We start from the raw sequence: 21,384 nt of genomic DNA, 5'->3' as shown, positions 1-21,384 counted from the left end.
CTCATATCTTTGCTGCCTTTCTGCTTTATACCTTTTTTTTTATTACCAATGTGCATTGAATATTAATCTACATAAACTGAATACTTAATAAATGTTCTTGAAGTAATTTTGTAGATTGCATGGGACTGCAAATTCTATGAGGATTGGGAATATGTTTTATTCATCTTTGAATTCTCTCAGCACCTGGCCTAGGGACTTGCACAGAGTAGACCGTCAATAAATTTTTTTTGAATAAATGAATTAATTTGCTTTGTTTCATATACATTTTGTTGCTAGAACAATGGCTGAAGACTAGTGGGAAATATAAGGAAAATGAACCGTAATTGGAGAATATAATAAAGCCTGTCACCCACATCTGAGAGACCTATTATAAATGCTTCTGATGCCTCATTGAAGACATTCTATTGTTTTCAGAATGCATTTTTCCCCCATTAAATAGTCTCCCCTTGCTCTAATTTAGTCATTCACACTGCTATCAAAATGATCATTTCCAAACACAGATCTAATCCTGTCACTTCTCTGCTTAAAAACGTTCAGTGCCCCCCTACTGTCTATACAACAGAGTCCAAATTCCTAAGCATAGCATTGAAGGTCCTATAAGATCTGACCTCGGCCCCTCTCTTCCCAGCCAATGCACTCCACATGCTCTCCATCTAGGGTATTTGCAATTTCTGGAACATGGTATACACATTTGTGCTTCTATGTCTTTGCTCATGCTGTTTCCTCTACTTAAAATGTCACTTCTCATCCCTTATCCTTCTCTTCTCCTGCTGTCTGCACCCGTCATGATACTACTCCATTCCTTAGGGCCCAACTCAAATACTTCCTCTATAAGGATTTGCTGTCTCTCATGCTTAAATAATTGTACCATTTGTTGTTCTCCTGCAGTACTTTGCTCATGCTCCATGTATTGTATTATAGCTATTGTGCATACATCTAATACTCTCTCCCAGATTGTGAACTTCTTGTAGATTTCCTTTTCCCATATTCTCTGGGCTGTGTCTTATGTATTCTAGAAAGCTATCACAGAGTATGTGCCTGACAATAGTAAATGCTCAATAAACGTTTGCAGTTTGGAATAAAAAAAGCAGATACACTTATATTTCCATGTAAAAAATACTTCTAAGTGTAACGGGGGCTAAACTGAAAATCCTAAGGGTTGGTGGGAGGTAGAAAATCTGTCTCTTAAACCGTAGGTGGTTTTCTGGCCAGATAAAAATAGAAGACTTGAACATTTCTTCAGAGGTAGACTGCTCTGGGAGAACTATGTGAATTGTTTAACTACTCATATTAAAGCAAGTATACATTTATTAATCTTAAAAAACTGTAAAGTAACCATTAACCTGAATGTAGATGCTTTAGACTGAGAAACAGAATGCTCCATTTGGATATGCAAATCTTTGTGTGTGGGGCAGGAGCCTTGCTTCTGCAGACATTGATGCAGAAGAGAACAGAACTGTTTCTTTTCTCTCTGTAGATTTAGACCATATATGTGTCAGTATATTGTTGTTTCCGTGGAGATGTGAGTGTCCTTGTTTGAGCCCTTGCTCTTAGGAGAACAGAAGCTGAGATCTAAAGGATACACGCAAGCAAAGACAGGTGTGATCCTTACTGCTTACTGGCTTTGGTGAGGCTCTACCTGGACCTACATGTAAAGACTGAATAAGTCAATCTTTGTGAGAAATGTGCTGATGTGGGACTGTTATGTTCTAAGGTGATGGCCCAGATTGGTCAGAGGTCAAGGTCACACCGCTGAGGATGGAGGGTGGGGTTTCCTCTAAAGGAGTAAATATTCCGATAGTCAGTTGACCTAGGGAGAGGCAGCACCTGGGACAGAAAATAGGGCTTTGAAAGTGGACCTTAAACTGGGTGAGGACAGTGGTTTTCTTCTCTGAGCTTCACAATGGTTGGGCCCGGATGCTAAAGACACGGTCAAGGGAACTCTTGATGGAGAGGGGAAGCTGTCTTCAGCCACATGGGCCCAGGCTGAAAGCTCAACAGTAAGGCAGGCCTGTTTCTAGTCCATAAGGGCTTTGAGAGTAGCCATATTATAGCTGCAGGTTACTCTGGATTATTCTTCCTTTCTAATATTGTTATATAACCCTGGGCTTAGCTGTGCTGTAAGGAGACTTTGATGGGAAGGGCCTGCGTTTGCGACATCCTGATGAAGAGAGGGCAATGCCCCTTTCTGCCAGATCCCCAGGCAATGGCGAAGGTTGCACTGGCTGGAGAGAGATCAGTGTCCCAGAACATCAGGGTGTGGAACATCTGAAGCAGAGGCAGGAGTAGTTCAGTTTTTTCAGGCACATGTGAGTGACAGCACCTCCCCTGGGGACTGTTTCAGAGTAGAGAAGGGAGGGAAACTCTAAAGGGAGCCGATATCCTGATAATTTGGAAGTTGGGCTCTAGAGGCATTGTAGTTTGGAGTTTTATTTTAAATATGGCCTCCTTTATACTCAAAAACTCAGGAAGCTTTGACAATTTGATTCTCAAGGACACATGAGGCCTTTTGTTGAACAAACCCTTCCCATCCTGGGCATCCAGCTCAATAGACTTGAGAAAGACAAAGGTAAACCAAGGATTCCTCAGTTTGATTTTATATGAGCTCTTTCTTTTCAGTTCCCCTTAGGCTTCTGCTCTTGAGCCTTGTTGTAGAAGCATACATCTAACCAGAAACAGATGGATTCTTGCCTAGAAATGGATAGATTCTTCCTTTTCTTCCATTATTTGTCCAACCTCTGTTTTCCTCATGAAATGTTCTGTATCAGAGAGTAAGGGAGAGTTTGAAGCTCTTTCTGGATATTATGCATAAGCATGGATGAATATCTAACTGCTCTTTCCATGAGGTGAGCATCTAAGCTGACATGATTTTCTTAGGCTAAGCAAGAATGTTACTCAACACATTGGCACAGCAGCCACAGTCTCATCCCTGTTGATTGCATCTATGGTCATACTTTGAAAAAAGACTGTATTCAGTTCCTTAGAGCTTTTCTGGATTCATGGTGCTTTGTCTGCTTATTCTTTTTTTTTGATGAGGAAAATTGGCCCTGAGGTAACATCTGTTGCCAATCTTCCTCTTTTTGCTTGACAAAGATTGTCCCCGAGCTAACATCTGTGCCAATCCTCCTCCATTTTTTTTGTGGGACCCCCCCACAGCATGGCTTGATGCGCAGTGTCTAGGTCCAAGCCGGGGATCCGGCCCTGCAAACTCCGGGTGGAACTTAACCACTATGCCACTGGGCCCGCCCCTGCCTGTTTATTCTAAAGCTGCTTATTTGCATAACTTGTTGAAGACACTTCACACTACTGGCCTTCCTCTAGCTTCTTCGATATTTTTTCGTGCTCTTGTAGATTCTATAACAAACAGCAACATTTCCTTCATCAAAAGTTTTGGCTGTCTGAAATCTTTCATTATCTTCTCTCAACTACACAACAAAGCTGAGTTTTGTAGAATATCACTTTGGCATATTAATCATTTTACTCATTGCCAAGATCTTCCTGAAATTGTCTTAGTTTCTTCACAGATCTTTCCCTGAGATTTAGATTTTGTAAAATATCTATCAATTCCATGTACTTCATTTAACAAACATTTATTGAATATCTACTATGTTGCAGGCACCAGGCTACCTACCTGCTGGGTCTACAAAGTGGAGAAGCCCACACCTGGTTTTATGACTAGAATCCTTGACTCACTGGGTCTAGTTTCTCAACTAACTCCTCCAGAATTGCATTGAAAAGAACCTCTTCTTATGGCTATTGAATGCCACAAGGGAGAATGCAAGTAATGAGGAGAGCAGTCCAGGTTACTGAGATAACTGAAAGGTGGATGGAGGGTCCCACGCAAAAAAATTGGGAGAAATACTGGAATTCAAAGATACTAGGGAAGAAGCCTATTTTAAAGGTCAGATGTGTTTCTAGGTTAATGTAGGGTTTCATTTTTGTTATGTTATACCTATAAACAAGAACAGTGTAAATGAAAATAATAGGAAATTATGCATAGTTCAATATTTTTCAATCGATATATTTATACAGCATTAACGTTCTGCATTGATATGATTCTTTTATAACATTTCCTTCCATCAAAAATTTTTGAGGGCGAATATTATGTGTCTTAGTGAAGTTTTTGTAAAGAATATGAGGTCTTTAGATGTGGAGTCACAGAGGGGAGGAGACAATTTTTTTCTTTGTGACGGATACCTTCTGATACACTCTGGTGTTTTGTTGAGGAAGTCTGAAGACATGATAATTCTAGTTCTAAAGGCGCAAGGAAAGGATCCAACGCTTCCTCTGCTCCATTCAGGCTGAAGGAGCACGCCTCAGTGTCTTCCTTTTGTCTTCCGAAAATAAAAGGAAGGAGGCAAAGGAGGTTAGAGTGGAGGGTTTTTCTAGGGGTTAAACCCGGGTACTTAAGAATTTCTGCGAACCCTGCAGCTTTCACTTAAGTAGCTCCTGAAAAACAGATGTTCTCCAAAACAAGAGGGCTACAGCAGAGAGGCCGGCCGGCTGACGTTGGGTACAGGGCAGGTGGGGGCAGCCGCCTGGTCCGGAGCGGAAGGTGCCTGCATTCTGCAGGTGCAGGGATTGTGATCTCGCGCCGCCCCGGCTCCCGAGAGGGCGGGAACCGCGGCGTTGCAGAGTGTGGGACTCGGTCCCCTGAAGCGTAGTCCGAATGTATTCCAAGCAGCAGACATCGATCCAGCCGAGTGCCTACACCTGGCCCGGGGGAGGGGAAACAGCATCTATAGGAACCGCAGGGCGGAGAAAAGCCCCTCGTTTGGGACGCCAGAGGGCTGGTCCCGCTTGGCTCGATCCGACTGCGTTCCTGTGATTGCTTCCCCAACCTGTCCATCATCCCAGTACACTGTTTCTATTGGCTCTACTGTCTGCCACTCGGTTCCGCCGCGCTGACCCCCCCCATTGCCCCCCCCCCGCCCCGGCTGAGGCCCCGCCCCACGAGCTGGGCACGGGCCCTGGGGCGCGGAGGAGAGAGAGCGGGGCGTTTGCTCTGGGCTGAGGGGAGGCGGTGGCGGAGAAGGAGGAGGAGCGGGGCCAGCAGGAGGCAGCGGCGGCGACCGGGCTGGGGTGATGGTGCAGGTGCGCGGTGCCGGCGCAGAGCTGCCGGGCTGAGGGGCGACTGGTCCGGGGTCCGCAGCGCCGCCGCGTTTCTCCCCGGGGCGGGCGGGCGGGCGGGAAGATGCTGAGCAGGTTGATGAGCGGCAGCAGCAGGAGCCTGGAGCGCGAGTACAGCTGCACCGTGCGGCTGCTGGACGACAGCGAGTACACCTGCACCATCCAGGTCAGTGCCGCGCCGCCCTGCCCGCGGGACCACCTCGTCCCCCGAGTCTGGCCAACTTGGCCCGCGGCCGCCACCAAGGGGTCGCCCCAGACCCCAGCGCTTTGTCCGTTCCTGGCTGCAGCGGACGGCCCCAGTGCAGGGAGGCTCCCTTCGAGCCCCTGTCCGGGGCCGGGCACTGGGCGCTTGGCGCCTCTGCGGGGAGAGTCCCCACATCCCGGATGCCCAACTCGTCCCCTGCCCTCTCCCGGGGTGAGGGCGCTCCATCCTTGCTCCTTGAGCCCGCCCGGGTGGGGAGCACTTTCCGCGGGCGTCTGGAGGGAGGCGGGCAGGGCGGGAGGCTTCTACCCTGGCCGCCCCGTCGAGGGGCGCAGGCTTTGGCTCTCTGGCCGGGCGAGGACGGCTGGCTGGCTTTTCTTATCTCTCTTTGGTTGGAAGGATAATGGTGTATGTCATAATTTCCCCCCCAGCATTTGTGAGTCAGAGCTCTCAGAAGGTAGAACTGAACGCGCAGCCCATGCAGAGTGGCCTATTGAAGGGAGCCCAGCCCACTGGGCTTTAAAGATTTAGGCCCCCCTCCCGCCTTTCGCTCCTCAAATCTTATTGTGTTGGGCACTTCAGGGGGGCGTGAGGTAAAGATTTAGCAACAAGTCCCAGCGATTTGAGGGTTGGCGGTGGCGAAAAAGAGTCGGTGACTTACAAAAAACGCCAACAATACGATATTGCTGCACGGCATTTCTTCAGAACCTGGTGTTTTTGAAGAGAATTTTACAGCCACTTGCTTATATTCCTTCACTACTGCTGTGTGGCGCGTCAGGAGTAGTAGTCTTTTCCAGGAATGCAGTCACAGACCTCTCTCCTCCTTTGTAAAAAGTCAGAGATAGAAAACATTGACAATGCTCCGGTGTTTAGTTCAGCAGCCAGGAGGATCCTGCGCTCACTGCCGGAAACTGCCCTTTCTGGAGAAGCAAATTGAGTTGGACCCGGAGGGGTCTCACCTGATCCCTTGCTTTTGCAGCAAGAAACTAGAGAGGGCTTCTCGCCTCAGATGTGGCAGACAGAAACTGTCGGCCCCGGGTCCTACCCTCTTTGTCTCCCTGCCCCCCCCCCCATTTATTTTTTTGCTGACAATGCTCAATAGCGGAAAATAGCGGTGTATGAGCAAGACGCTGGTAGTGTATGAGAGCGGCTGCTCTCTGTTGACTCCGTCCTCAGTTCAGCCTTCTCTTTACTTTCCCTTTTCTCCCACCCCCCAAAACCAGCTCTGGGCATAAGTGTTGACTGCTGCCAAAGATCCATGAGGGTAGAGAAAGAAAACAAAATCTCTTTTTAAGGCCACTTAAGTACAGATTAAGCAGTCATAAAGATGCTAGCCATAAAGTGAAAGGATTTTTGTAGTTGAATATGATAGAGACATGTAGTTGAATATAATAGAGAGAGAATATGATAAAGAGATGTTATTTCCTTACTGAATGAGTGGCATGCTACTTTTTGTTTCTATTGTATCTTTGTCCTGTACAGTTTTTTGTTTTTTGGTAGGGGAGGAGAAAATATTGCTTGAGTTGATATCTTTACCATTTGAATACATTGTCTAGAGCTTTTAAAGTCTTTATCCTTTTGTTTTAAAATTTAAAGCATTTACACAATAGCACATCAAGGGCAGTGTGAGATTTAGACTTCATGAGTCCTAAAAATACTTTGAAGGTATATGGTGAAATAAAATTTCTGGGGCAGGTCATTAACTTTTACTTGTAGAGAGTACAAGTGAAACACAATTCACATCACCACTGCACTAATGATAATCTTATGGTTTTAAGATATCACAATAAGGCAACTAATTATTTTTCCAAGTTAGTGGAGCCTTTGAGGTTGGTTGATGGGTATTTATAGTTGTGGGTAGTTTTCATTACCATTGAGAAAATAATATTTTTAAGTTAAGCAGGACTTATTGGATTTATGCTTGCCATATCCTACTGTGGTTGTGTTTGTTTTCTTGCTGGTCTTATTTTACATTATTACAAATTAATGTTATAAAAATTTAGACTGCTTAAAAAAATTGTTTGGCGTAACATGACCATACTGTCCATACTGACCATACATGACATAGTAAGTGTCCACTGTCTAGCCGTGTTAATGATTGGGCACTGTGATTCTTGTATGAAATCTAAAAAAAACAGGAATTCTAAAGTATATGTAATCTTGTCATTCTTTGGCACCACTATTGTGAATTGCTTTTGTTTTTATCCATGTGAGGAAATGTAAGGAAAGACATTATTTATGTGAAATTAATATTTTGTGCATATAGCTTTTTTGAGCATTTAGAGATTGAGCTTTTCATAGCAACTTTTCCCCTTATATATTTGTGTGCGTGTGTGTGTGCATGTGCGTATGTGCGTGCACTTATTTGTCAAACACTGGGCACAGGGTCTTTTAAATCAGAATGGAAAGGAACTGTGAGCTACTTATTAGGTTAAAGCAATATTCCCAACATTTTAGGAATTGCAGTACCATAGATTTAAAAATTTTTTTGGTGATAATTTGAACTCCTTTTCCTTAAAGTATTGTATGCCATATTTTTCTTTAAATAAAGTATCTATTTTAGAAAGATTTCAGTGCTTCTTGTGATAATCAGAGACCACTTGGGTATTACAGAATCAGAAATGTATCACTGGATTAGAGTCATAGTAGCCACATTTGGTAAATTTCAGTTATCCGATATTTTGTCAAAGTGTTGGTCTAGCCTTTCATGGTGCAGCAGTTATACTGATCTGGCATTTAGGATGTGATTATTAAGGTAATGAAAATGCCTTATATTCTCTCAGTGAAGGTTACCACAATTACTAGACTATTCTTTTATTCTTTCTGATATGCAAATGTATTTGTAGACCATGAGAAATGAAAGTATACATAGGAGGGTTGTAGTAGAATTGCTCCCCTGTGAAGAATATTGTTAACAGCTCCCTGCCAGTTTTGAAGGTCATTGCCTCATATATGCAGATCTGGTCCGTATTTTTCACACATCCCTTTCATTTATGCATACCTATATTTATTTACTACATTTACTACCTTACTTTGTTATTTTATTTGGGAGAAAATAGGAAAACTGAAAAGGCTACCTAATATCTTTGAACTCAATGTACCAAATGGAGTCATTTAAATGCTTAGGCATGTAATATCCTAAGGAATAGATTTTTAACTATCTTTTGGGTTATAACAGTTTATAAAATATTGAGAATATATATATTGCAAAAATGCCAGTAGAAATATGTATTGCAAAATACATATTTTCAAGTCAGAAATATTAATCACTTTTTTGTGATTACTGAAAAGTAAAGCTACTCTAGAAATGAATTTGATTTTACTGGGAACACATTAAAATAACAACAGATTAAGCAGCTAGGTTAAATTAGTTTTTGCAGTTAAATAAGGGACTACCGTAAATAAAATGTGTGTGAACAGAGGCAGTTCTATAGTGAAAGCAAGATTTGGATTTGATTGGGCTCAGCCACTTAGTAACTGTGGCATCTAGGGTAAGGGAGGGAATATTGGGGGAGAGAACAAATGTATGGACCCCTGTTCTCACCAGGCACTCTACCTGTGTTATATCTCATTTACCTCACAGCAGTGTTATGGATTGATTATATAACCATTGTACCAGCTGAAGAAAATGGGATTGTGGATTGATGGGAGAGCTGATGTTTGTTGAATGGCTAACTGTGTACTAGGATTTCTGCTAGGTGCTTTGCTGATACCTTATATCAGCCATTTGAGAGGTAGGTGGTATTATCTTCATTTTACAGATGAAAGATAGGCCCAGATGAAGGAACTTGCTCAAACTAGTAGGTGGCTCTTCTATATTTAAACCCTGGTCCTTTTGTCTCTAAATCCCGTCTTTGTTCCCTCTACCCATTCTGATTCCCTAAGTCACTTCACCTGTCTGTACCTTAATTTCCTCATCTATAAAATGGGAATATTAATACTCACCTCACAGTAAAGAGAAAGTTATTTGGAAATATCATTACAAATAATAAGGAACATTTAAACAGACTAATATACTATACCTACATTGTGCGTTATTCTATTCAAATCAAAAATAGAATTGAGAAATGTTTTACTTTTTTTTAGGAAACAAATCAACTTAAGCTGTTAAGTCCCCTTAAAATGATTTCTGATGAATCTCAATGAAATTATAAAATCCAAGGCAGGGCTAAGTGGATTCTTTATTAGAATTCTTCTTTAAAATTTAAGAGTTGAGGTTTGCTTACCTTCTATCCCCCCAAGTCTTTGGTTTAGAGGGCCATTTGTTGCCTGGACCATGGTTTGTCTTTTCTAAGAACTTGTGCTTCATATTTGGTAAGTGGAATCCTTGGTTTCATTAATGCAAAAGGGATGTTGTTAGAGAATTAGGGTAATTTTATTCACAGAGAAAAGCACAAAGCTGTTGTATTTTCATGAATATTGGCTTTTTTAAACTTTATTTTAAAAAGTAATTATGCTGTCTCAGGATCTCTGTTATAATAGCAAGTCAGACTCTAATTCTTTGCTGTTTTTTTTTTTTTTTGGTGAGGAAGATCAGCCCTGAGCTAACATCCATGCCAATCCTCCTCTTTTAGCTGAGGAAGATTGGCCCTGGGCTAAACATCTGTGCCTATCTTCCTCCACTTTATGTGGGATGCCGCCACAGCATGGCCTGACCAGCGGTGCGTCGGTGTGCGCCCCGGATCCGAAGCCGGGCTGCCAGCCGCAGAGCGCACGCACTTAACCGCTACGCCGTGGGGCCGGCCCTTAGACTATAATTCTTGAAACTAAGATAGTTCCAAAATTAGCTTTCTAGAATCCTAAAAGAACTGTATTCTGTTTCTTAATTTGTGTATTAAAACATTTATTGTATAAAACTAATGCAAATCAACCTTTTAGTACAGAAGGTAAATTCTAGATGTGTATTTATGCTCTCATTCTTTTTCTCTTTGAAAAAGTCCTGTTTAAGGAAGTCAGTGGCATCCAAGAGAAACCTAGAAGCATTCACCACAGCAGATTTTACTCAAGGGTATTTGTATGAATTTGCATTCTATCAAATGCTTGGAATGAATATGCTAGATGAGGCAATTCAACATAGTGGGTAATAAAAGCACGTGGTTTTTCAGTCCTCTGTTTGTTACATTGCCCAGAGACTCATTGGTCATGTTTGTGCTATCGTTAACATCACACTTAAAAACAAAAGAGATGTTTGCCAAAATAAAATCAGACAAACTGAAGACAAAAAATAGTCATTTTTGTTAAACGTTTGTAATGGTTTATGTATAGGTGTTAAAATGTGTAATCCAAAATAAGCAAGGCATTAGTTTTAGAAGCAGTTTACCAATGATGTGATTACTACGTTAAAATATTTTGGATTATTTTAAGAACTGTATTTTCTTGTAGATTATTCTTTAGAATTTATAAAGGAGAGAATAAAAGCTATAAATCTTAACCCTAAGAATTATAGCACCTCGTTCAATGCCTTACATTAGTGATAGTTAAAAAATATTTGTTCTGGGGGCCGGCGCTGTGGCATAGCGGTTAAGTGTGCGCGTTCCGCTGCTGGCGGCCTGGGTTTGGATCCAGGGTGCACACCGTCGCACCGCTTGTCAGGCCATGCTGTGGCGGCGTCCCATATAAAGTGGAGGCAGATGGGCACAGATGTTAGCTCAGGGCCAGTCTTCCTCATCAAAAAGAGGAGGATTGGCATGGATGTTAGCTCAGGGCTGATATTCCTCACACACACACAAAAAATTTGTTCTGATTTGTTTGTGCTACATGATTGCTGTGTTAATTTCAACACTTTAAAATTTCCTCTGCCTGAACACAATAAACATTTTCTAACAACTGTATAACTCTTTTTATAGTTTCAACTCATCCTATTCCAAACTCTTTTGCTCTGCAAGCCCTCTCCCTGGTGAGCAGTATGTAAATGTGGTATTTTATGGAGCCTTTGAGGTCTCTGATAACTTTCTGCAATTATCCTTTGTTGAATTAGTGGAGCTCCAGTCTATAGCTCCTATGATTTTTTGGTTGGTCTCTTAGGATTTCAAGCGTTTCAGGTCCCTTCTCCCCCCATCTCTGTAAGTTTAGAAGGCTTAGATCGAATGAATACTGTGTAGTGCAGTGCTTCATGGAGTGTTAGAGGTCTGGCAGAATTAGGATGTTGAGCATAGGGATCACCACAGCCACAGAAACCTCCTTCACTCCTTTCCCCTAAGTCAGTACCGCATAAAAGGACCTCCTCACAGCCTCATTTTCTAACCTCTTGCCCCAAAAGGAAGTGAACCATGGTTCCTAATGTGTTTCTAATTATGTCTATTTTAAGCTGAATTCATCTTCTCTCTGATAGCCTCATCTGTAACATTCTTTCTGACTCTGTAGACCATTTCATGGAGCAGCCTCCTGTGGGTCACTCTTCCTCAGCTGTGCCTAGCCAGAGCTTGTACAACAGATGTGAATGTCATGGAGGATTGGCAGCCACCTTACAGCTTCTGTATCTCACCTACATACATAGTGCTCAGGGAGGAGGATGCTGCTCTCCTGGAGGCCGGGTGGTAGTTGTTGCCCCCCTGATTCCTGGCCTTGACCCCTGGGGCTAAGGCCAACCACCTCAGTGGTGTTCTCATGCTGCTGAGAAATTTGACAAGTGCAAAAGCGTCTCCATCCCTATGTTGCAGAGTTAATGGTGTTTCCCCTAAGAGAGCAAAACACCTTGTCATGTGTCCATCCTAGAGCAGGTCTTCTATTCCTTTAAGACTCTAGACCCTGGTGGCCAATATAACTTTTACAAACATTTTACATATAGGTAGAGCCAAAGATTGACCAGGGAAGGCAGTTTCTCTGGGAGGCTAACCCCTAGATTTATATTATGGACCTCTTGCTTCCCAAAGCCACCAGGTGATCCTCATTACTTTCAATATTTTGAACGAGACAGGCCTCTGTATTGGTCTTTCACCCATTGTAATCACTGTACTATTTCTAAGAATGGTGTTTTACTTTTATGGTCTTTCCAACTTAATTGTATCATATCCTAGATTTGGAAGGCAGGAAACTTGTAAAGACTCTTAGGTTCAAATTCTCCAGGCTTTTGCTTGCTACCGTCAGACTAAATACCAACTTGTGTGAATCAAGTCCTAAGGAGATCCTTCCGTGCCATGCTCATACAGGCAAAATAATTGGGCCACATGCTTGGCAACCACTGAGTTTGTGTACAATAGCTCCATTCACTTGTCTACAGAAAACACCCCTTTGACAGTGATGATAGCTTTCATTCCCCCTCCTCTACTTCTGACTCCCTGCGTTACCATGACCTCATCTGTTGGTCCATATTTAGAGGCACTCTGGACCACTCCAGAAATGCTTTATAACTCATTCCTGTATGTTAAGGATCATTTCAAAACTTCAGACAACCTCCACCACCAAGGGAAACCATTCAAGATCAGGACCAAACCTAGCTATTCTTATGCCTTATTTGAGCCATCTTACTGTGTCACAACTCAGGGGCTTTTCTCCTTTTGTAGATATTGTGAACCTTGTTAAAAGCAAGGAGAATAGAATGGGGGATGGGTTACAGCAGTGGCTCTCCAAGTGTGTGAGCATCATCAGTTCTACCTGGGTACTTGTTAGAAACAAATTCTTGGCCCTACTACAGACCTAGTGAATTAGAAACTCGGGGGGTGGAGCTCAGCAGTCTGTTTTAACAAGTCTTCCAGGTGAGTCATAGACTTGTTGAGGCTTGAGAATCACTGCTACTGGGTTACACAGATATTTAGTAGGTAAAATTGACGAATCTTGTTGATTGGATGTAAAAGGTGAGGGAGAAGGAGAAGCCGAGAGTCCATCTCACATTTCTAACCTTTGATTTGCTTTTCAATGGCCTTAACTGATTCTCTACCTTGTAAGGTAAAATTTAGGTTATTTTCAGATACCTATCTTCAAGTGGGCAGAATTTTGAAGATTCTACAGTGGGTCATAATTCTAATTTGATGCTCTTATATTCATTGTTTAGTTTTATTTTTGTCTTTCCTGATCTGAAAACAGTATGATTATTTTATATTTGTATGTTGTTTTTCAAGGAAATCTTCTTCACAACTTAAAGCCCTGGGGAAATAGGAAGACTACAGGCCCCTGTCATTGGAGAGATTGCAAACATGTGAATAGCGAACTACAAAACAGCATAGAATTCAGGGCCAAGACAAGGTGAAATCCTGTGGCAGTGCAAATGTGGGGGACTCAAGATTGATGAATATTTCTGAAAGGAGGTGAGATTTGAACTAGGTCATGAAAGATTGCCAAAAGCAGAAATAGGGCTGTGGGGATGGGTAAAGGGCATTCTAGGCTGAGGTAACAGCAGGCTACTTCTAGGAAGAAAATCTAAAAGTGTAAAGCCAAATATACTTAGTCTTTCTTTTACTATGTTTATCTGACTTACTCTGGTATAGGTGAGTCAAGCAACAGCAATCTACTGTCAGCAAATTTCAGTCATTCTTGATGTGCTCAGAGGAGTCAGTCTAAACTGAAAATAAATGCATAAAGCTGGCGTTGAATTAAATATAATTCCAAAATTGTATAACACAAATTAAGATTCTTCACAAAGCAATGGCATCTTATAAAGAAAAGGTAGATTCAGATATCAATCTTAATTCTGTGGCTGCAGCAACTACATGTGAACTTTATTTCCAGGAGACTTCATCTTTGGCATCAATTTAGTTGTCTGACTAAAAAAGAGGTTATCGAATTCCAGTATTTAGCTGATATTTGAAAATCCTTTGGCTGATATAGTGCAGCCTACACTGTGCATTAACAGTTAAGAAATGTGACTTGTGGAGCCTTAAAAGGCACATTTCAGCACCTCTGCTCCCAAACCTAAGTGGCCACCAGAACTAGCTTTTCTAGAGGATGGAGGAGAGCTTCCCTGGGTTCCCCAGCGAAGTCCTGCTTGCCAGCTCCTAAGTTCCCAGTCCCACGCAGGGTGCACTTTAGCACTAACACAATGCCAGGCTGGAGCTTCGGGGATGGGAACCTCCAAGAAAGCACTGTTTGGCATTTGGGCAATGTTCGGCAGAATGCCAATGCTAATAGGTTATTTTGCTCTGGAAAAGGAGAAAAAGAAGGGATAGTCTAAAGACTGATGAATAGGGGAATGACTGACAATATGGGCACTCCACTTTGTTGGAGAGATTAAGGAGGCTTGCTGTGAAGTGGTATTATGGGAGCCAGATAAATTAGCAAAGGCCCACAGGCCCAAGACCTGAAAGAAATAGTGGTACATCAAAACAGCATGCCCCAGGGCACACTCAAATGTCTGGCCACTTTCATTGAACTTGTAGGAAAAAGCCAAATCATTGGGAACCCTCCTAGTCTGGTACTCCATCCAGGCACTCCATCGTCAGACAAATTATCCTTTGCCTCCAGGCAGCTGCAGAGCCTTATTTCTTCATAGCCTGATTTAACTCAAGGGCCTCTAGTCTGGGGCCCAGCCTAATTTTGAGGACACCTAAGTGGAAGAGTTGGCTTCAGGAGTCCCAAAGGATTCCAAGTACTTTAGGCAGGAGGTGCCATAAGATTCTTGTTTTGTCGGACATGAGCCAAGCGGATAAGAACACTCATCACAACACAAGGAAGCAGAATTAATCAGTTCACCTAAGGATCTCAAGTACTTATACTTGGAGAAAGCATCCAGCCTGCTCTCTTTCAGGTTTTCACCTCTAGAAAAATCCAAAAGCCCCCAGAGTTATGGAATCAGAGGTTTGTAGGTCAAAAGGACTCCATGGACTGGCAGTGATGCCTGGTATGTTATAAGGCATATTGAGCCTACGATTTCACAGTACACACTCATCTGTACAATACAAGATCCCATCAGCTCTTTGGGAGGCCACTCGGAAGAAATTTGGCTGTTGAGAGGGAAAAATCTGATCAAAATGTAAGGTAATCCCAAAACTACAATGCAACTTCTTCAGTCTATGCCAAGCTTCAGATTCTAGTACATGTGAATAGGTTTTAAGAAAAAGTGAATTGGAGATTGCTTGGTGTAGCTGCAGGAATGATTAAGATACTGAGCCAACTATTGCAGTGTCAGATTTTATAAGCAGCAGAGCTGATCTGAAAGATCAACAATATCTTCGCTTATTTTTAAATACACCTTGGATAATTTAGATAAACTTGTTTAAATAAATAGCCATAGTACAGAAAGCACATCTAAGAATTGTTATGGTAAAGGAGAATACATATTTCCCATATTCCAATTTTTGATATTGGGTACACTAGACAGCCTGATTATTTTTGAGACAGATATAATGGTACTGTATTGTCTTGCTGCAAATTATATCTTTTATTGTGTCATTATAAAATATTATGGACTATTCCTTATAGTAATATATCTCACATAAGATACCTTTAGTTTTTGGTTGAAAGAAAGTAACAAAAGCAGTGGAAAAGCTTTACTTTCTCTTCATTTCCTGAATTCTGCAATTTTATTTTCTACCATCTTTCCTGACATGATAGCTCTTCTGTGCATCTCTTCTTTTTTTTTTTTTTTTTTTAGATTTTTATTTATTCATTTTTTTCCCCCCAAAGCCCCAGTAGATAGTTGCATGTCATAGGTTCACATCCTTCTAGTTGCTGTACGTGGGATTTGGCCTCGCGTTGGACGGAGAAGTGGTGCCTCGGGGCGCGCCCGGGATCCGAACCGGGGCCGCCAGCATCAGAGCGCGCGCACTTAACCGCTAAGCCACGGAGCCGGCCCTGTGCATCTCTTCTTATCTCCTTTGTTGTATGCTAATTTATACTTTGAGCCACTCATTTAATACAATCTCTTATCATTTCTAATTGCCATCACTGCTAGGGTATACTTTTGCTTGTATACCATACAATTCTTTGTGTGGTGGCCACACCTCACGTTGTTCTTGGTGGGAGGCATTAAAAAAGGTGCAATCATAATATGTAAATATACACTAAAGCATGTGATATGTGTCCTTTAATTTCATTACTTAACACAAGAGTGTTGTGTATTTTAATTAATTGGAGCTTGAGACAATACAAACATCTTTATTGTATAAAGTGACATCTTGGGGCTGGACTGAGTATTATATGTCTATAGTTTTCTGTGAACTTTCTTATAATTATTTCTTGATGGATTAATAGAAACAATGAGATTCTGTGTCCACAGTGACTTCAGGTCTGGTACTTAGAGATTGGGTGGACATAGTGGGGATGGCCAGGAGTCTTTACTCTGGATAGCTGAAGTCATTGAAACTAGAGAGAGAATTAAAATGATTGACTAAAGGGACAAACAAAAGTTCAAAATCAGAAACATTCGGAATGGAGCAAGATGAGCCTTAAGCAGAAATACCTGGTTAGAATCTGGAGGGAGAATCTGGAGAAGCAGTTTGGGGATAATGAAAGAATATTGGAGATCTATTTTTTGTTGTTGCAGCTGTGTGTGATAGTAGGGGCTTAATGGTTTAAAGGAGCTCTCTGGGCTTGGCCCTTAAATGGGGATGATATTTAAAATACTCAACAATCAATGAGTCATGGTGAGTACCTCACTGACCAAGGCTCTTGCCTGAGTGCACAGGAGGTGAGTCTAGGGCCCTCTGCTATGTGAGGTGTGGTTGGGGGTAGTCCCAGGTAAAAAAGGAGAAGCCTCTCAGGGTAGAGGTTATTCGCCGACTGATAGAGAAATATTTCGATATTTTAATGGCATGGTCCTATTGGAGCATGCCAGACTAAATTGACTCCTCACTCCATCAGGCTTTTTCTTTCAGGTGGGATGAGATGAGAATGTCCAAGAAGCCATAAGAGCTCAGGTGTTTTTGAGCTATGATAGGGGTCTCAATGAAGTGTCATCCTCTTTCGACTGTAGCCTCAGTGATGGCAGGAATCAGAGCCTCCGATGTTGCCTTCCCTGGCTCTTCATTTGTGCTTGCCAGATATGGGGTCCGAATGGTCTAGGTTTTACCCTCCTGTGGAGCAGTGGGCCCATTCCTACCTTTCACATGCTTCTAAAATGCAACTCTGATTATTTTCTCATTTTAAAATCCTTCAAGCTTTTCCCATTGCCTACTGGATAACAGCCTGTTTAGCATGGCATAGAAGGCCTTCCATGATTTCTCTGCTGCCTCCCTTTCTAACCTTGTCTCCATGTATTTTCTCATGCTGCATGAATCATCAGCCTCTCATCACCTCCTTGTTCCGGGGGTAGACTCCCTCCCCAGTGTTGCTGGGCAGTGCTTTGGGGGACCTTATTATAGCACTTACCACATTGAAATGTAAATATTTACTCGTATGTCTGCCTTGCACTAGACTGAACTGTTTCAAGGGCAGAGATTATATCTTGGTAAGGTTAGTATCTGAGGTCTCACCTGGGGGCTTAATGAATGTTGATTGTAGAGTGCATGAATGAAAATGTTAGTTCTGATAAAGAGGGTTATTAATAATGCAGGTGTAAAGGCGTTGAGCTAAATAGATTTAAAAAGATGAACACATCAGATTTTCTGGTCTTTAGAGATATGTTATGGTGACTTTAGTAGGTGCTTGGTGGTAATGGCTGCACAGCTCTAGGAATACACTGAAACCACTGAATTATATACTTTAAGATGGTAATCTTGTGATGTGAATTATATCTCAATTCACATGTCGTTCTCTTGGTTTTGATAATGTACTATAGTTACATAAGATGTTACCATTGGGGGAAGCTGGGTGAAGGATACACAAGATGTCTTTATACTATTTTTACAACTTCTTTTGAGTCTATAATATAATAACAAGTTTTTAAAGGGTGATTAAATTAGTTTTCCTGAGCATATATGTTTACTACTTAGTTAGGATTTGTGGTGCAGAATGACTATGGAAAGTTTTCTCACTTGATTAGGATCCAATTACCTTTCAAAATTATGTAGGATTATTTATTAGTAGGTAAGTTTTGACATATGACACTTGAAAATAAAGTCAGTTATATTCTAATAAAGATAAATTAACGGTTTAGAAATGATATCTTGGTAGTCTTTTTTGCATCCTTATTTTTTCTATGACTCTCTGTTCCTCTCCTTATAATGTTTCTCTAACATAATTAATTACAATGAAAATGAATGTACTGACAAATTATGCATATCATAACATGGTGCCATTATTGTATTTTAGAGTTATTTGATGTAATGTCCACGTTACATACTTTAATTGTAATATGTGTTCATTGATCCATTAAAAAATGTATTGAGTACTTACTGTGTTCTGGGCTCTGTGATAAGTACTTTATCTGCATTCTTTCATTTAATCCTACCTATTTAATAGAAAATGTTATTGTCCCTAATTACAGCCGAGTACAATAAGGCTTAGAGATGTTAAATAACTTGGCTAATGTCACACAGCTAGTCAGTGGGGGGAGGAGAGGAGCTGGGATTCAAACTCAAGTCCGCATGACCTCAGAGTTGTTCTCACTGCTTTGTGATGAAGCAGGCAGTGTAGTCCAATGGGAGAAACATTGACTTGGGGAGTCAGGAGACCTGTGTTAATGCCTGACTCGCTGACTGATTGACTTGTAGGCTTTGAGCAGGTAACTTAATCTCTAAGATGCAACTTAACCTCTCATCTGCAAAATGAGGAGGCTCAAAGAGAAGACCCCTATAGTCTCTTTTAGGCCAAGCATTCTATAGTTCACAAGAAATTTGTCCATGGTGCAATATTGTTTTTCTTTGTGTTCCCTCTGTGATGGATATTCTTTATAAATACAAATATTCCTTTTAAAGAAAGAGATGTCAAAGGAAGAGCTTGGTAACTGCTTCAGTCTGTGATCTGGCCCTTAAATTTTGCAGAACACAAAATATGGTTTTAGCTACTCGTTCAGCACAGATCAGATTCTGGAGGATTGATGCATGCTAATCAAAATCATAAGAGCTCTTTTGTAATCCAGGGTCTCAGTTTGTTAATTATAGTGGGATAGGAATACTAGTTTCTGCCACTGGAGGCACTTCTTTTACAATCAGAGACTTTGGAAAACTGAATTAGAACGTTGTTTTGGAAGGCAAAGGGAATCAGATGGTTTTGAGGGATATTCTTCTAGGTTGTGTAAAAGCCTTATAAACTGTCTCTGTTCCATCCTGGAGTTCTAGTAATTGTGTATCTACCAGAGTCAGTTTTTTTTTGTTTTTGATCTCCCTGGAATAGTACTTACTAAATGCTGATACAGTCTTCTCTTTAGCCCTTCCCCATTTCATGCAGATTGTTGTACTACATGTGTTAATAATACAACTTTAATCTTTCTTTCTTTCTTTTTTTTTAAGGTATATCCCATTCTAGAGGATACACTCTGTTTACTTTGATTAGACTTGGATGTTTCTCAAGACTCTACTTTAAATGCCATTTCCCCCCCTGAGTTAGTAGACTTGGCCAGATAACTTTCTTTAATTTTATGTTGACTTATACTAGTTCGTCTCTTAGAGGAAGACCTTTTTTTAAAACTTTGAGCTGAAATTCTAAGGGGAGGGTTCTGCCATGGTCCTCATGTATGTGACTATATTATCACTCTGTCATAGGTAATATTATGTAATCTTGATGACATCCATAGGAGGCATACTCCACATATGTTATGGAACTTAAGAGTGAATTCTGATGTATTTTAAAGGTTTCCACTATTTTTTTGCTTTCAAATTTCCAAATACTCTCTTTTGCATCTCTTGTAATGTAAACTTGCCTTTTTTAGAAGTCAAATTTATTGGGGTACAATTTACATAGAGTAAAATTCACTCTTTTATAGGTGCACAGTTGAATTTTGACGAATATATACAAGTTTTATAACCACTGTATATGGAATATTTCTGCCACCCCAAAAAGTTCCCCGTGACCTTTTCTGGTCAGTTCCCTCCCCCTTCCTTGGGTCTTTGGCAGCCACTAATCTAGTTTCTGCCCTTATAGTTTTGCCTTTTCCACAATGTCGTGTAAATAGAATCATACAATATGTAATCTTTTGAGTCTGGCTTTCACTTAGCATAATGCTTTTTTGAGATACCAATTATATATCAAACAGTTCATCTGTTTAAGGTATACAATTCAACAGTGTTTCATATAGAGAGTTTTGCAATCATCAACATAATCTAATTTTAGAACATTTATATCACCCCCAATAGAAACCTTGTACCCGTTAGCAGTCACTCCCATTTCCTTTCTCTCTTCCCCCAACTCTCTACCCTACGCAAGCACTAATCTACTTTCTGTCTCTATTGCCTATTCTGGACATTTCAAATAAATGGTGTCATATGCTATATGGTCTTTTATAACTGACTTCTTTCATTTAGCATAATGTTTTTGAGGCTCATCCAAGTAGTAATTTGTATTAGTACTTAATTCCTTTTTATTGCCCACTAATTGCCCCTTGTATGGATATATCACATTTTATTTATCCACTCATCAGTTGATAGACATTTGCGTTGTTCCACTTTTTGGCTGTTATAGACAGCCAAATGCTACGATCATTTCTGTGCAAGTTTTTATGTGAACATATGTTTTCATTTCTCTTGAATATGCTGTGAACATTTGTACACAAGTTATTGCATGGAAATACATCTGTCTTTCTCTTGGATAGATACCTAGGAGTCGAATTGCTGGGTCATATGGTAACTTGATGTTTAATGTTTGAGGAACTGCTGAACAGTTTTCCAGAATGGCTGCATGAGGACTCCAGCTTCTCCACATCCTTGCCAATCCTCACTATTGTCTTTTTCATTGTAGCCATTCTATAGGTATGAAGTAGCATCTCATTGTGGTTTTTATTTGCATTTCCCTAATAACTAAATGTGTTAAGCATCTTTTTATTTTTGGTGAGGAAGATTGGCCATGAGCTAATATCCGTTGCCAATCTTACTCTTTTTGCTGAGGAAGATTGGCCCTGAGCTAACATCTGTGCCCATCTTCCTCTATTTTGTATATGGGATGCCGCCACAGGAGGGCTTGGTGAGTGCTGCATAGGTTCATGCCTAGAATCCGAACCTGCGAACCCCAGGCTGCCACAGTGGAGCATGCAACCTTAACCGTTACACCACTGGGCCGTCCCCAGATGTTAAGCATCTTTTCATGTG

General features: G+C 41.2%; 1 protein-coding gene across 6 annotated transcripts in view; it reads left to right on the top strand.

Annotated features, from left to right (window-relative positions):
* Positions 1–5,183: 5,183 nt before the first annotated feature.
* FRMD5 (FERM domain containing 5) overlaps positions 5,184–21,384 on the top strand; it is a 304,355-nt gene continuing 288,154 nt past the window's right edge. For all 6 annotated transcript variants that reach the window (XM_087426471.1, XM_087426486.1, XM_014780662.2 and 3 more), the window contains exon 1: positions 5,184–5,296. In XM_087426471.1, the coding sequence (XP_087282597.1) occupies positions 5,195–5,296 (102 nt within the window). In that variant the 5' untranslated portion in view covers positions 5,184–5,194. The remainder of the gene's footprint in view (positions 5,297–21,384) is intronic.

This window comes from Ceratotherium simum, chromosome 3 (genome assembly GCF_057802395.1).
Source record: "Ceratotherium simum simum isolate JZ-2026a chromosome 3, ASM5780239v1, whole genome shotgun sequence".
Lineage (NCBI taxonomy): Eukaryota > Metazoa > Chordata > Mammalia > Perissodactyla > Rhinocerotidae > Ceratotherium > Ceratotherium simum.
Note: the sequence above shows the minus strand (reverse complement) of the source record. Positions and strands in the feature narration are given on the sequence as shown.